This window comes from Eschrichtius robustus, chromosome 6 (genome assembly GCF_028021215.1).
Source record: "Eschrichtius robustus isolate mEscRob2 chromosome 6, mEscRob2.pri, whole genome shotgun sequence".
Classification (NCBI taxonomy): Eukaryota; Metazoa; Chordata; class Mammalia; order Artiodactyla; family Eschrichtiidae; genus Eschrichtius; species Eschrichtius robustus.
In genome coordinates, this window is record NC_090829.1 from 49233615 (window position 1) to 49249724 (window position 16110).

The 16110-nt window shown below is 35.6% G+C and overlaps 1 protein-coding gene across 13 annotated transcripts in view; it reads right to left on the reverse strand.

Annotated features, from left to right (window-relative positions):
• MECOM (MDS1 and EVI1 complex locus) overlaps positions 1-16110 on the reverse strand; it is a 566050-nt gene that overhangs the window by 14362 nt on the left and 535578 nt on the right. For 10 of the 13 annotated variants that reach the window (XM_068546208.1, XM_068546204.1, XM_068546215.1 and 7 more), the window contains 4 exons: positions 14515-14602; positions 8866-8892; positions 2609-2775; positions 1450-1527 (listed from right to left, as the gene is read on the reverse strand). In XM_068546208.1, the coding sequence (XP_068402309.1) occupies positions 1450-1527; positions 2609-2775; positions 8866-8892; positions 14515-14602 (360 nt within the window). The remainder of the gene's footprint in view (positions 1-1449; positions 1528-2608; positions 2776-8865; positions 8893-14514; positions 14603-16110) is intronic. The other 3 variants (XM_068546207.1, XM_068546206.1, XM_068546216.1) reach the window with 1 other exon arrangement.

The following is a 16110-nucleotide window of genomic DNA, read 5'->3' on the forward strand; positions in this document are numbered from 1 at the left end:
TACCAGACTTTACAGAAGGCAATTAGCATCTGTGGATCTAATTTTTTTCACTTGTAAAACAGAAGAGCTGGACAAATAACTGTTTAAGGTCTTCAGCTATGAAAAATTCTGGTTTGTGTTTTTAAAAATATACGTACAATAATAGCACCATTTACAGGGTAGAATGAAACCACTGAATTCAGGTACAAAAAAAGAGTAAAATGAGCATGGTGTCATAGTTGCATACCAGACCCTTGGCCATAACAAAATGTAGGTGTGGAAATCTTTCCTCCACTTAAGCAGAATTCCTTGGATATGACATTTTCTCAAAAAAGGGAAATCATCTAACACTTCCCATTTTTATATCTCTCCGAGACCTACTATATCAAGCACATTCTATCACATATAAAGTCACTTATAAATATTACTTATGATTAGTGATTTACAAAACATGTAGGAAAGCAAAGAATTTAAGAAAATACTTTATTGTTTTCTGAGTTTAAGTCCCTCCAGTTTTCTCCTAAAATTTCTCCTAAAATTTGAACAATCCTCAAATGAACATTGGTCTGCCCATTTTCTTATCCTCGTATGTAAAAAAGTCTTTGAAAGCTGAGAATTTATTTATTTTAATGACAAAAGCATTCAGACAAAAATAATTTTACACATATGCAATGCATAAGAATTTCAAAGCAGAATGAAATTACGATATTACTTAAGATAAATAACATTCACTCTTTGAAGAAATATTCATGAGTACCTAATACTGTGTGCAAGGCATTACACATTCAACAATGTAGGTGATATTTTAAAACTGGAATGGAGAATGGCGGTTAGTTTCATTTGTTAGTAAACAATAATATTAAAATTAAACACAGGTGCCATGTGTCATATGGCTGATTTGACACTTAAGAGAATAAGTTAAGAAGCACTTGAGGAATTGTTGACAGAATTGCTCCCTTCCTATAATATATTCTATTTTATCTGTTCTACCCCTACCTCCCTTTTCTTCCTCCTCTCAAGGTTTAAAATTTATCCTTTAAACCTCCTAATGGGACCTGTAGACATTGACTTAGCTGTACTGGGAAAACAAAGATATATCCGGGTTGTTAATTCCTAGCAGAGATTTAAGGCTTGGAAGAGGGAGGCTGCAAGACTATGATTATTGTCCATTAAAATGGCATGAATCACTGAGGAGAGACAGCACTTAATTTTAAAAATGGCTAACTGTTCTTAAACGCTTATTCTATACTAGACACTGCTAGAACTTTTAAACTGAGATATAAGAAGACGATTCAAGAAATTAGGACTTTTCTAAATTCTAACCCCAGCCATTAGTTAATTCTTCTTTGACTCAAAATTGAACAGACATACATTCAGACATTCACAAAAACAGCCTCTTTTAAAATTGTGGCAATGAGCCCACTTTATTACAATATTTATCAAGATATTTAGTAAAAATCATTGTCAAACCTGTAAGGCTGCTCTCCTGTGTGGGTTCTCAAGTGCCGTGTTAGGTTCGCAGATCTTGGAAAAATCTTGCCACAGTATCTATTATGAAAAGATGTTTATAAGAGAAAGTCAGCACAATTGACTGTATTTCACTCAAGCTGCATAGAAGCCAGATGCTTATTCCTGAATTAATTAATCTTGCATGGAACTCACATGTCTTTGGTATTTAAAATTTGCAACCAAGCCATTCTACAGATATAAATAACTCTACAAATAAAAGACTACGTTATGAGATCCGGTTGAATTTGCTCATGCATAAGCAAGCAGTTTATGAAAACAGACTTGAGTTTTGATGACCCCCATGCTCCTCTTTTATTAACTCTGTATCTTTACACTCACAAAACTGAACCAGACAAGGGGATTAAAAAAATGACAAGAGCCTGTGATTCTGGGTTGATGTAAACAGATTTCAAATGTTTCAACTCATTTTACATGTTAGGCACAGTGACAGCTCTCTGTACATTGAGTGGTATCAGATCAGACAAGATTCTAAAACCTCATCCATCAAGGTATGTCCCTATAAAAGCTTTTCTGGAAAGAAAGTGACACATTTTCCAAACAGCAGATAAATTGATATGCCTGAGTCAGATGCCACAAATTTCTGAAGACAATTCAGAAATTGTAAGTATGATTTATTAAAAAAGAAAACAGGAACCAGAAAAGAGCTTTACTGTACTACTGATGAGTAACAAGAAACTTATTAACTAGTTTTCTTCACTTATCGACCTTATTTGTCCTTCATTAATAGCCTTATTCTTCAATGCCATGACGATTAATAAATATATGCTTGAGGACAGTAGTATTATACCTTTGGATGAAAATAATTAACTGTGAAAGAAAATTCATAAATATCAAAGTGAAACAAGTAGATAGCATTTGGACCATTTCCAACCTCATTTATCACAACCAAATGGCCTGTGTTAAAATTTTCATTTAATAATAATTTTTTAAACCACTATTTTTACATCTCACTAAATAAAGAGTACTTTGAAGTGCTTGAGATCTATCATGGTTGCTATTAATCATCCAATCAAGAATAATTTCCAAAACAAACAGCAAGCCCTTTTGAAATCAGAGGGGAGATTTTTGGAAAGCAGGCCATGATTAACTTTGCAGTTACCTGCAGGTATAGCGTTCCTTTCCTTTCCGCAGGAGGTTCTCTGGCAGGGCGTTGGGAGGAGCTCTGAAGTTGAACATGGAGGGAACCGACTGTAGAAGTTCACTGGCCTCAGGTTTCAGGGCACTGAAGCTCTCCAGCTTCTCCGCCATGTTTTCAATAGCTGACATCTGAAAAGCAAAAGCACAAGACCATGAAGGATGGGGCAGACATCCTTCTTTCTGTAATCATCTCTAGCAAACCAAGAACTGATTAATAAGAGGGAAGCATCAAATCTGCTGAATGCAAGGGGCTGTAGAAAGAGATTGTAGTGTCCCAATATTAAACAAATGAGAGAATTCATTGATTTTAAAGATAACAAAGGTAGAATCAAGCTTACAAAGTGCCAAGTGAACTTTACCATAAGCCCTTAGTTAGACCATTTTGTAATAATTTGATATACAATTGAGCAATGAAATACATGAGAGAGAATAAAACCGTTAGATTTTTTATTAAATTAAGAGACAGCATTAGTATCATGCTATCAACATTCACCAGGCCCACCCACCTGTGAATGACTGCAGGAAGGAAGAAATTAACACATCCCCTCCAGAGGCTGACTGGAACCAGGAAATGTTTGACTTTACTCCCTCCCTTTTTAGTATTAAAAGACGCTTGAATCTAACTCTGGCAAGATGGTTCTTTGGGACACAAGTCCACCATCTTCTCGGTCTGTGAGATTTCCGAATAATCAGAAAAAAAATAGTAAACTGGAAATTATAGCAAGAGATCCTGTATGCCTTGTCTAGGTAATAAAAACCATAGGAAGTAGGGAGTCCCATGAAAAGAACTCACAGCATGAAAAACATCAGGTGTTCCAAAGTTATAGCTTTAGCCAGATGTATGTAATGCAGAAAGAAAAAATTAAATGTGTAAGCAGTGCTTTATGTTAAATTAATATCTGGATATACTAGATTTTTAAGTGGGATTATGTATAAAGAATTTTGGTGAAATATTCATTTGTCCTGGACAAAGATTAAGTTGAAATGACAGTTCATGATATATTATCATAACTTCACATAACCTGGCATGGGCATTGCAAGTATAACCAAACTCTTAGAGCAGTATTCTTGAAGAAAAACTATGCTGCCTGGTTCTTCCCCTCAAATAACCTAATTTATTTTGCTTATAATCTTCAAGTTTTTGTCTACCTGCACACATATTCGACAGAGTCATAAACAGAGGGTGGCATTTACTTTCAAAGGCAGCTTGATCCTCACTGTCTATAGTTAGACAGACTCTCTCACCTTTCCTTCAACCCTCCCAAAATGTTGTTTCTCCCATGCTCACATTTTATTTGGAAGCTGCTTACTACTGAATTTTTAAGAAGAAAAAGCAAACTCTCAGGCCATCTTGTAAAATCAACTCACCCATTGTTTATTTGGTTCTCACGGCACTATGCCACTGGAGAACTCACAAAGCTGTTTAAAAGGTGTTTGCATTGTGTACAAACTTTGTATGTTTCTCAAAAGGCTGGGGCGGTAGACCAGAAGACTCCATGCAAGGATTAAAAATGTTAACAACTATACATTCAAGCAACTGATCAGCCCAAGAAAAAGATTCTTTTGCTGATAAGATGGTAAGACAGAGTTGGAGGTCTAATTTATTATGAGCTCAGGTTAAAAATAAAAGGCAACATTTCATACTCAAAAAGAAAATTAACAAAATGTATACTCCGCGGACACACAGCTGGACAGAATACCACTGACTTCTTAAGCTGGAGCAAAATCTTAACCGAATGGCTTAAACATGATTCTCTTCTTACAAAGGGAATATTGTATGCTTGATTCTTCAAATGACTATTCATGTTGTAGTTAGCTTTCTTTCTTTTCCCTTTATCCTGGAGCCTGCCCTCTCATTTCATGCCCGGACTCCTAATGCTAGCTACAAATTGCAATGTACAGGGTACCACTGCCAATTTGCCAAATGTCTTTCATCAAACACGGTGCAAAAAAAATCTCAGAGGAAAGTCAAGATACATTTACTTGTCAGACGACAAATGTGAACGCACTGGGAGGCGGCAGGGGCTATAAGCTCAGGGGTTTGATTCATAATCACTCAGCTGCTAAAACATTCTCCACAGATGCAAGCGGACAGCACATTTGTCACTATGAAGGATTTTGACACATACTGATCACAGGGCAGAGATATAAAATGATGTTGCTGCTCATAGAGGTTGGAGGAAACTCTGTCCCCGCTGAATATGGTCATTAGCCCCCTCTAACCAGAGCATTAGCATTTTTCATATTACTTTGGACTTTATTTATTAAAAATCAATCCAGAAATATTTTATGATACTATTTTATTTGCATTTATTCCTTCTAATTGTTCCTTGCAGAAAATCATTTTGATATTCCACCCTCCATGGAATAAATTGTCTGAGTGAAAAATGACCTCTGGCCTTCAAGCTGATTAGCAGTAACAAGCAGGGGTAAGGGGCATGATCGCATATATTTTTTGGGAAAAATATTAAGTGCATGGGTGATGATTATAAATGTTTTATTTATGTACATTTAATATTTGAGTAAAGTTTCATTATCTAGTGGTTTTAAATCATTTGAGTGTCCGCCCTGCCGACACACTCAGATTCCTGGGGCAATACATCTTGTAGAAACACTTTCCTTTTATATGGAAAATAGCTTACTCATGACTATCATTATTCTCGGCTTTCATCTCCAGCATATATAAACTACAAGTCCCTCAAGTTATTTAAGAGCAATTGGCTGTTGAGAAATGTGTCTTGCTTTAGTAGCTGCTAATAGCTCCTTTTAAAGGAAGATCACTGTGATTACTTTACCTCAAACTGTTTCAATTTGGGAAAAGCATTAAGAAATAACAAAATATAGTATGGACTTGATGACTTAATAACAACATTCTTAAAGATAATAAGAAAAAGAATAGGGGTTACCCAAGCGCCTCTCTTATAAACCACCCCCCACCTTTGGCTTGGGGTGTCAAATGAAAAGAGGATTAAGTCAGAGTGGGGAAGAGGGAGAGAAGAAAGGTGGGAAGTGAGCTGAGGGTAGCTATTAACACCACACATGCAGACACACACCCCCTCTCCACTTTCTTTCCAGCTAGCAACCACCAGAACAACATAAAAGCCATCACTGAATCCTTCCTCTCATCTTCCAAAGATTTGCTCTCATAGCACTTGACATCAGCTGAAAAGAGTAAGTTTCTCCATTAGGACAGATAGAAGTGACTTAGATTGACATATAGACACTACTATGTATAAAATAGATTAATAAGAACCTACTGTATAGCACAGGGAACTCTACTCAATACTCTGTAATGACCTATATGGGAAAAGAATCTGAAAAAGAGTGGATATATGTATATGTATAACTGACTCACTTTGCTGTACACCTGAAACTAATACAGCATTATAAATCAACTAGACTCCAATAAAAATTAATTTTTATAAAAAGTGACTTAGACGTCTGCTAGTTGGGGTAGTTTAGGCATTCTGTGACCAACAATCAGCCCTGGTCCATATCTTGGATTAAGGTGTCGGATTAAGATGAGTTTTATCTACTGTATGGGTCCAAACCTCAACTTTCTCTAGCTATCTGGGCTGACTCATGTGATACTCCTCTTGGAATAACATGCATTTTGTAGAAGTGGTAAGTTTTGACATTCATTTTGAAGTCTGACTTGGTATTTTAAAAATCAAGATGAATTGGGATAAATGAAACAGAATCTAGCTAGATATACTTTTCAACTGTGAAGAAACCAATGAAGGGGGAACAATGTGTACTACAATGAAGAGGACATTTGCTGAGAATGGGGGAAAAAAGGAGGAAAAAGTCACATCATATATTTTAAAAACGTATTGCCCTCTGTCCTATTAATGTCATAGGCTAATCTCCGATCACTAAATGACAGTTTTTTTCCTATGGAACAGTAATTTTTATTTACATATATTATAGTTGCTGATGGTATCTGCAGCCAGATGTCTGGAAAAGGAAGTCATTTCACCCCCTTCCAGTCCCCAAGGGGCTATTAACTTTATACTGACGCAAACTAATATTTAGACACAATTCCCTAGCTCCTACCAAAAAATGTAGCTATCTCTCTCGTCAAATAAAGTTAGTATTTGTAAAAACATTTCAGCAGGCAAGATATCATCAACTGGGTCTGAAGCACTTAGCTTAACATTTTTTATCTGGCAGCCAATAATTGATGACATAAAGAAGTTTCTCATTAAAACTGTTAAAGTGACAATCTGATTATACAAAATGATATGTCCAATGGCACCATGAATTATGTGACCTAATGTTTCACAAATCAGATTACACATGGCTTTATCATAAAATAACTAACTTTTCATAAATAACTTATGATGGGAAAGTTTGTAGATTTGGTAGTTTTCTATATTTATTCACTTGATAATCTAGAGAAATCTTAAAATCATGGCCATTTGGGGGAGAAATACATATTCATATTTTATGGTTGTCTCATTCCATATATCACATTCTGCAGTCATGATTATAAAATTATAGGGTTTTGTAACCACTAAAAATTATAAACTTTAATATTTTACTACTTTCCACTAATATCTATATTTTATAGTACAAATATAAATTATTGCTTTGAAAAACCTATGATTCAAAGAATGGGAGTGTTTCCAAAGCATTGCAATGGCAGTTGCTATACCATTGCACTGTCAGGAAAGGGTGTCTAACTTAAAATCTGAACTGGCTTTGTAAGTTGGTAGAAGCACTGGCCATTTGTGTGGGAGACAGCACCTTATGCTTGAAGCACCTAACAGCAAAGCTACTAGCAAGTAATACTCTACATTAGAAATAATGAGGACAATGACGTACGATATTCTGGACAGACCTTTGCCAGGAGAGGCAGACAAGAAACACTGAAAATATAAGCCAGGATAATGAAACAACAACGCTGTCTACTGCACAACTTTGCCTAATAAGGAAGTTTCTGTCTCTCTACTCTTATACTTTTGAAATAAATGAACTTAATCCTTAAAAGTTGATAGGATGAGAAAAATCACAATTCATCACATATTCCACAGAAGAAACAAAATAGAAGAACTTCTGGTAAAGGAAAACTAACATCAGATAGAGGAAATAGGTAACTGCCAAAGTGCTCTAACTTAAAATAATTTATGTAAAGGAAAATTTAACTACATTCCGAGATTCTACCCATACTTCAGAATCAGTATAATTTTGAGTGAAGAGGAGAATGAAGGAGTAAAAGCACATACACATAGAGGAGATTTTGTAATATATGTTATTTACATATACTTCCATTGACTCAAGGTTTATTTGGTAGTGAAAACTAAATAAATAGTATTCTTTGTATCTTGAATAAAAAATAAAGTTTTCCCCTACTGATGTCAACCTTACAACTGACTGTATCTGGAAACGTTAATTGAAGGTTGATGGGGAGGGATAAATTGGGAGATTGGGACTGACATATACACAGTACTATATATAAAATAGATAACTAATAAGAACCTACTGTATAGCACAGGGAACTCTACTCAATATTCTGTAATGGCCTATATGGGAAAAGAATCTTTAAAAAGCATGGATATATGTATATGTATAACTGATTCACTTTGCTGTACACTTGAAACTAACACAACATTGTAAATCAACTATACGCCAATAAAAATTTTAAAAACTTTAAAAAAAAAAAAGAAACTTGAGGAAATGGACCCAATGCTAAAGGATACATTCACTAGTTAGATAAAGATTTTTAAACATTTAGTCTTATGACTCCACATAGCCAGAACCAAGTTCTGCCCCGGGTTATATGAATGTGAATTCCAATGTCATCTTGTGTCTACACATAAGTTCAGGTTTTATCCTTTTGAAGGCGTTATCATAAGCATCTTTAACATGCTGGTCAGGCTCCCCCAAATAATGGTTGTTTCCACTTAGTGACCCATCTCGAAGTCCCTTTTAACAACATGCTCCCAAGTGCCCAGAAAGAGTTCTACATCAAGGTATAATTACATGGAATGGGTCAGATTTAGAGAATAAACTTCTTTCTGTAAACAATTTATAGCACACTAAATGCCCAATTATAACTGAAAGCATTCTGCAGCTTGACAAAGCTGGAAATCTATCTGCTAAAGCCATATCATTTTATGGAAAGGGCTCAGAATTCTTTGTCTGTATGGCAATTTATAAGTTGTTTTCCTTTTAATTCTACATTATTTTAGTCAAAAATATAAGTAGGAAACTTACCCAAGTTCTCTGATCAGGCAGTTGGAACTGGGAGCAAAATTGAAACAAAAAACAAAAAATTACTTCTGTATCAGTATCTTTATTGCAATCTATCCTTTGAGAAATTAACATTTATACTACGTAATTTTTGCTTATCATGTAACTATATCTTGAGTAAAAGCTTTGGAAATGAAAATTAGTAATTTTATAACACTGCTCAGTTTCCTCTATTTACCTAAATTAAATTTTAAAATCATGGTTATAAACCAGAATGTGCTTTTTTCCAAGAAAGCTAAACACTACTTACTATCAAATCTTAAATAGCAAAGTAGATACTTCCTTTTTATTTGTTTCTACTCACTGCAAAACAAGATTCCTAAATTTTACTTTAATAACTAAAAATTAAGCAATTTCCTGCAAAAAAGATACAGTCTCTTGCATTTTTACAATGTTAGTAACAAAGAAAATAAGATATTTACTCAAATGTGAATCACTGAGTAACAAAAAGGTAATGTCCTTGGAAATAAACTGCTTGACTTCTACTAGGATGGGATTGAGGCCATCAGTAGCCCAAACACCGGAGGATATTAATGAAAAGAACTACAAATGTCGAGTTATTTATGACAATTTATGACAAGAATCAATGGAGAAAACTTCAGTGAGTTAGAAGCTCTATCAGAAAACACAAATGTTCCATCTTTAAAAATATCATTTTGGTTGCTTAAAGGGGATATATCTTGCCTTCTTAGATTATGGTATCTTTAATAAGGAAGATGCACAGTTTTTAATGATGAAAGGTTTATCACAGAAGAAATCTAACACAAGAAACACTTGTTGAAAGCAAGAAAGAAGATGAAAGGCAAAAGACTTAAGTGATTTTCACACCCATATATAAATGATAACTTGGGAAAAGACCTTAGTCTTTTTCCCAGTTCCTTGGGATACAGTAGCAAGTAGACATTTTAAAGGAAGAAAATTCAAAAAACGAATGCATAAAGGACAGAAATGGAAGTAAAATAGAGTCTCTGTTGCAGATCAACACAAAGCCAAACATCTGAAAATGAAATATATAAATAACCAAAAATAATATTTAAAGTATAGGAAAATCAAACAAAGGAATAATAGCCAGTTTTATAATAGTATAATTGCCAAGTGATATCTATGGCAATTCAAATGAGCTATCAAAGTGAATGCAAAGTACCCAAAATGCCAAGTACCCAATGGAATGGACATTCCAAAGATCACATGGCAATATCATTTCCTCCCTCTCACCTCCTGTGGCTGCCATCTTCTTTTCAAAATTATAATATGAGACTCCACAAGTAATTTTCAACCACATATTCAGGAAGAACCTCTATAGTGTTTATTTCACCCTTATATTAAACTAAGTTATCTATAAGAGAAAAATAGAAAGCTAAATAGTCCTCCAGTGGCCCGACAGAGCAAACATACTTCTTTAAGAACTGAACTGAGAGGAATTTAGATCCTAAGAATGATAAAACCAGCATTTACCTTTTGATTTTGATGTATGTGTTCCTATACGTTTTATTTTTGACAAGGATTTGAAAAATATACATTATTCCAAAAGGCAGTAAGATGGCCTAATAATCTTTCAATAACATTTAATAAATATCCACTGAGGTGTTCGACTTTCATTGATTAGGCACTGTGCACTGGGGAAGGAGGAGGGCAGAATACAAAGACATACAAAAAATTGTAAAATCAGGCTTGCCCAGAGAATACCACTGCCAAGCATTTACATATCTATCTATTTATAGGTTTTCCCTGAAGCATCAAGAACATGTGGTCTCCTCTTTATTATTATAATAACACTGAGAAGTAGATAGGGTAGGTATTATTCTCATTCTGAAGATGAAGATACAGAAGGCCCAGAGGGACCATGTGATTTGCTCTGCTATACTTTAAATGAAAAATGAAGCAGCAAATGGTCTTAACCAAGCACTTATCTAGCTACAAAATCATGGCAAGCCCTGGGAGCAGAGGCAAGTCCTTCCATTTTGGTTTCTTGCTCTGTGCCACCCTGATTGCTGCCCAACAAGGCAGCACCAAGAACACAGTAAGCATCTTTCCAAGGACTTCTAGATACTTGGTATAGCCCCACCAAAGAGACTGGGTTCAGGGGATGGCAGGAGGGTATTTTACTGACACCCCTTTATATTCAAAATGGAATACATCTGCAACCAATAATAATAAGAGCTTTTCCGCATCTAGGTCCTTCCATATGCCAAGCACAATGCTAAACACATTATGTACGTGATCACTAATCCTTGCAGCTCCCCTAGTAAGGCTGGAGGGGTGTTCCCATTACACTGATAGAGAAGGCTCGGAGATGAATTACATTGCTCAAAACCGAAGCATTTGTGTGAATAAGTAGGAAAGCCAGTTCTAAAGCAGTTATTTCTGGCCCCAAATCCTGGGCAGTTTCTCTTTGTTTTCATTTGTTTGTTTGTAGGAAAGTAGATCTTGAGGCTAGGACAGAACTGATTGAGGACTAGAAAGAACAGAAACGTTCTGCTGAAACTTCAGAACATTTGAGGCAAATTTTCTGGAAGAACAGACTGGTCTGAACGGTTGGTGAAAACTGAGTGACCCAAGCTTCTCTCAGGCTACGCTTTTTATGCCACCTGTATCCCACTGATATACGGCCCTTACACACGAAAATAGCCACCGTGGTTATCAAAATAATGAAATATTTCTGTAGTCGTTGGTAAATAGCCTCTGCCCCAACTACCCTGAATGTCCTCCTGCAGCCCTGGCCTCCTCCCAAAAGACCCTTCAGACAGCCCACCGGCCAGCAACTAAAGCATGAACAGTTGGTGCAGCAAGGGCTTCCAGGACCCGGCTCCAGAATGGCAGGAGTCCATTCTGATTGATCGGTATTCATTACATATGATGTGTTAAATATCTGAGCATCACTGTTAGGTCCTGTTCTTATAGCAACACGCAGCAGTGCACAGCCCCCTATACCAAGACGTGACATTCTGGTGTGGGAAGAAAACTCTCTGCCACTGTGACTCCCACAGGCATATTTTCAACGGTCTGAGTGGGTGATTGCTGTACTCCAAACACTGTACATGCGCCTCATCTTTTGTGGTCCTTCATTAACTTTGGGAATCTTAAAACATAGCAGATTTTCTTATATTAATATTATTTGATTAAAAACATGTATATACTATATTTTTTATTCATATTTTTAACATCTTTATTGGAGTATAATTCTTTACAATGGTGTGTTAGTTTCTGCTGTATAACAAAGTGAATCAGCTATACATAAACATATATCCCTATATCTCCTCTCTCCTGCGTCTCCCTCCCACCCTCCTATCCCAACCCTCTAGGTGGTCACAAAGCACCGAGCTGATCTCCCTGTGCTATGTGGCTGCTTCCCACTAGCTATCTATTTTACATTTGGTAGTGTATATATGTCCATGACACTCTCTCACTTTGTCCCAGCTTACCCTTCCCCCTCCCCGTGTCCTCAAGTCCATTCTCTACCTCTGTGTCTTTATTCCTGTCCTGCCCCTATGTTCTTCAGAACCATTTTTTTTTTTTATTCTATATATATATGTGTTAGCATACAGTATTTGTTTTTCTCTTTCTGACTTACTTCACTCTGTATGACAGACTCTAGGTCCATCCACCTCACTACAAATAACTCACTTTCGTTTCTTTTTATGGCTGAGTAATATTCCATTGTATATATGTGCCACATCTTCTTTATCCATTCATCTGTCGATGGACACTTAGGTTGCTTCCATGTCCTGGCTATTGTAAATAGAGCTGCAATGAACATTGTGCTACATGACTCTTTTTGGATTATGGTTTTCTCAGGGTATATGCCCAGTAGTAGGATTGCTGGGTCGTATGGTAGTTCTATTTTTAGTTTTTTAAGGAACCTCCATACATGTATATGCTATATTTACAACAGCTGCATGCACATGTAAAGATATTGATAGACAAAACTGCCCATCTTCTGAACCAGTAAATTTACCTTAGCTAGCTAGAAATCTGAATTTCAGAGAAGATAGGGACCTTACACCCAACTCCCTCATCTGACAGGTAAGGAAACTAAGAGCCAGTAGACTGAGTCACTCAAAGACACTGAATCCCAGTGGCTTTTTTTTTCCCTCCCTTATACCATGTACCCACAGCACTTAATTTTGAAATGATTAATTACTAGATTTTAAAGATAATTAGAATATGAAAACCACTTGATTTATTGTGATTAAATGTAGATAACTATAATATCCTTATAAGCATTTAGTTAGGAAGTTATCAAGAGAGACATACTTTTGTGTAATATCTGACACAAAACGCACATTATGTTCAGTTTTATTAGCCCATGAGGCTGGCAAGTGCAATTTAGGTCAACCTAAATATGGAAAATAAGTACCCGATAAACATTTACTAATTTAAAACTTGCTTCTTTTCCATAAAATAATTTAATAAATTATATCATTCCTTAGTCCTCCTACACAAAATGAATACTAACTGGAATATTTCTAACCCCTTTAATACTAAATCATATATTCTTTCAGTTTAAAATAGAGAGAATTTTTGAGCAATGATAGATTTCTCCAGCTAACCCAGAATATGGTATTTCAGCTCTCATACTGTGTTGTCCAGAATTTAGGAAAGTACTTTAAAAAATGAAGAAAGAAGAGGTGGTGGCAGGGGGGGTGAACGGTGGGGGGAAAAGTCATATTCCATGATTTAATTTAATTAGCTCATAATGTTCTATAAGACAGCTTGCACAGAATTCCACCAATTTTATTAGAGGAGCGTAATTTTTGGTTTGAATATATTGAAACAGAACAAATCAGTTAACTCTGTTTTCAAGCATTTTCATAAAAATTTTGCTTACTATCTATAGAGACCAAAGCTTATATCCTTAATAATAAGTAAACAAAAAATAAAATATCATTAAGAAACCAGACTCAAGATGTTTATATATTTCTTCTTTCAATACAATTCCCCACATTTTTATTGATGCGTAAGTCAGCTTTTTAAAAAATGACCAAGTATTTAGGGACATAAAGATGAACCAGTTAGATAACGCTGCTTTGTATTTTCCTTGCAATGAGAAAGTGTACATATTTTGATAAATGGACACAACTCCATCCAGCAAATAGCTCTGTGTATTGTGGTGAATTCTTGTGCAATTACAGAATTTTGCTGGAATGCCCAGTGGTCTCTAGATAAATTCCTTCACCCTCTATGGTAACAACTTGTCAGGTAGACTCATTTCCTGTTTTTATCTGAGCACTGAAAGAACATGAACGACCTTCATGAGCTTGGGACAAGTCACACTACGATCCATTTCTTACTATCACAAATTTTTAAACATGAAAGATAACTTCAATATTTAATTTCTCAACTGAATTCTGCTCACTCTAAAGTACTCTTTGGCTCAGTAAGTAGTTAATAGAGAATAATTTAACAGCAAAACCATGTTGTTTTTTCACATAAATTAACTACTTTTTCTTTAAAGAGTTTGGGTTTTAATTCTGCTAGAATTTCCTGTGTTCTTCCACACCAGCGTCATAGGAAATCCTAGTGTTCTCAAGATTTCTTTCATTTCACTGCACCTGCTTTTCAGGATCAACAAGTTAGTTTACAAGCTTGAAGTCTCAAATTCAAAATACTTACTTGCGGGTGAAATAAGAATCCTGGAGAAGGTCTCAAGTATTTCTCTTTTAAAGCTTCAAGTGGGTCAGTTAGTTTTCTTTTCTCTACTCTGAAAGGTTAAAATTAGATTTTGGAGATGAATCAGTCTCATATATCAATCCCTGCATACTCGCTGACATTTAAACAGCTAACAATAAAGCAAATGGTAGGTTACTGGGAAGCACACTAATAAAAATATGAAGACATCTGTTCAGTTCTTGAAGAATACTCCTGGCATTTCTAGACGCTCAGAGAAAGAAGGTCCTTTTTATAATGGAAAAATCCTACTGAATGACTAGTAATAATAATAATGAGGAAATTTTAAAAATGAAGTCATGAAATCAGAGGCTTTGGTCACAAATTTGTACCTTTCCATTTAAAATGTAGACAAAAAGTCTTGGTGATTTCAAAAGCATAAGAACAGGGCTCATTTTAAAAATTAAAGTCATTTTCTGTCAAGAAGGTGCTTCCTCAAATCGTCATCATATTTCTTCTACATTTGTGAATGTCAGCAAGAGAGTTTCTAAGCATACTACACACCCTGCTAGCCGCTCTCAGGCACAGGCATCTTCTTGTGGATACTGCTGCTGATAAACAGAGTAGGTGAAAGGGGGGTGGTAGGGAGAGGATGAGGAGCTTTTTGAAGACAGGGAGAGACATTATCAAACTTATCAATATAGCCCTTCTGCTTTAGAAATGTTTGTCATTCTATTTTCTATTAAGCATATAGAAAATGACATCGTGGACTGAATTAATTTCCTTCATCAACTGTTGGTGATTTCCTTTTAAAAACTGTTAAATAAGTATATTTTAAAATAGAATCAAAATGAATAAAAACAGCTCCCACTTCTTGAAATTGTACGTATGCTATGTTTTACATTCTATTTCACTTATTGAAGTAGGTGCTCTTATACCCATTTTATGGATTAAAAAAAGTTTAAGACATGGGAAAGCTGAGATTTCAACCCAGGTCTTACACTAAAACTGGTAAGTTTAGGTCTTTCATGAGTTTGGTAAAATAACATGCCTAAAGCCGCAACTGACACTGACGTACCAGAGAGAAGACTGAGATTAGAGTTAGCAGGAGGGAGGTTAGGAGGTGATGGAGAAGAGTGGAATGGGTGTATGAAGGAACTGGAAGCCCATTGCCATTGGGAGGGTCTAAGAAAGAGAGTCTGAGAACTTATCTTCACAAAGGGCTGAGACATATCGCTGAGTTGGAAATACAACCTTACTGGCCATGTGTAACATACAAGCTACACACAAAATATGGAAGATTTGTTTTTCCTTCTTTTTCTTTCTCTGCCACAGAAATGAAAATATAATAATTGTTTAAAAAAAAAAAAAACAGTGCCCAAGCATGGTAATGATGGCTCTGAGACATTTTTGTACTGTCCTTTTCTATGCCCCTTGTCATGTTCAAGTGACATACTGGCAATGTTTCTTGGTTAATGCACTGAAGATAATAAAGCTAGAAAAAGAGTTTGAAGGGAAAAGAGTTTGCAGCTGTGGTACCTATTAAGTCATAGGCACTCAAAAAAAAATATTGTTGAATGAAGGAATTGAACAAAACTGCCT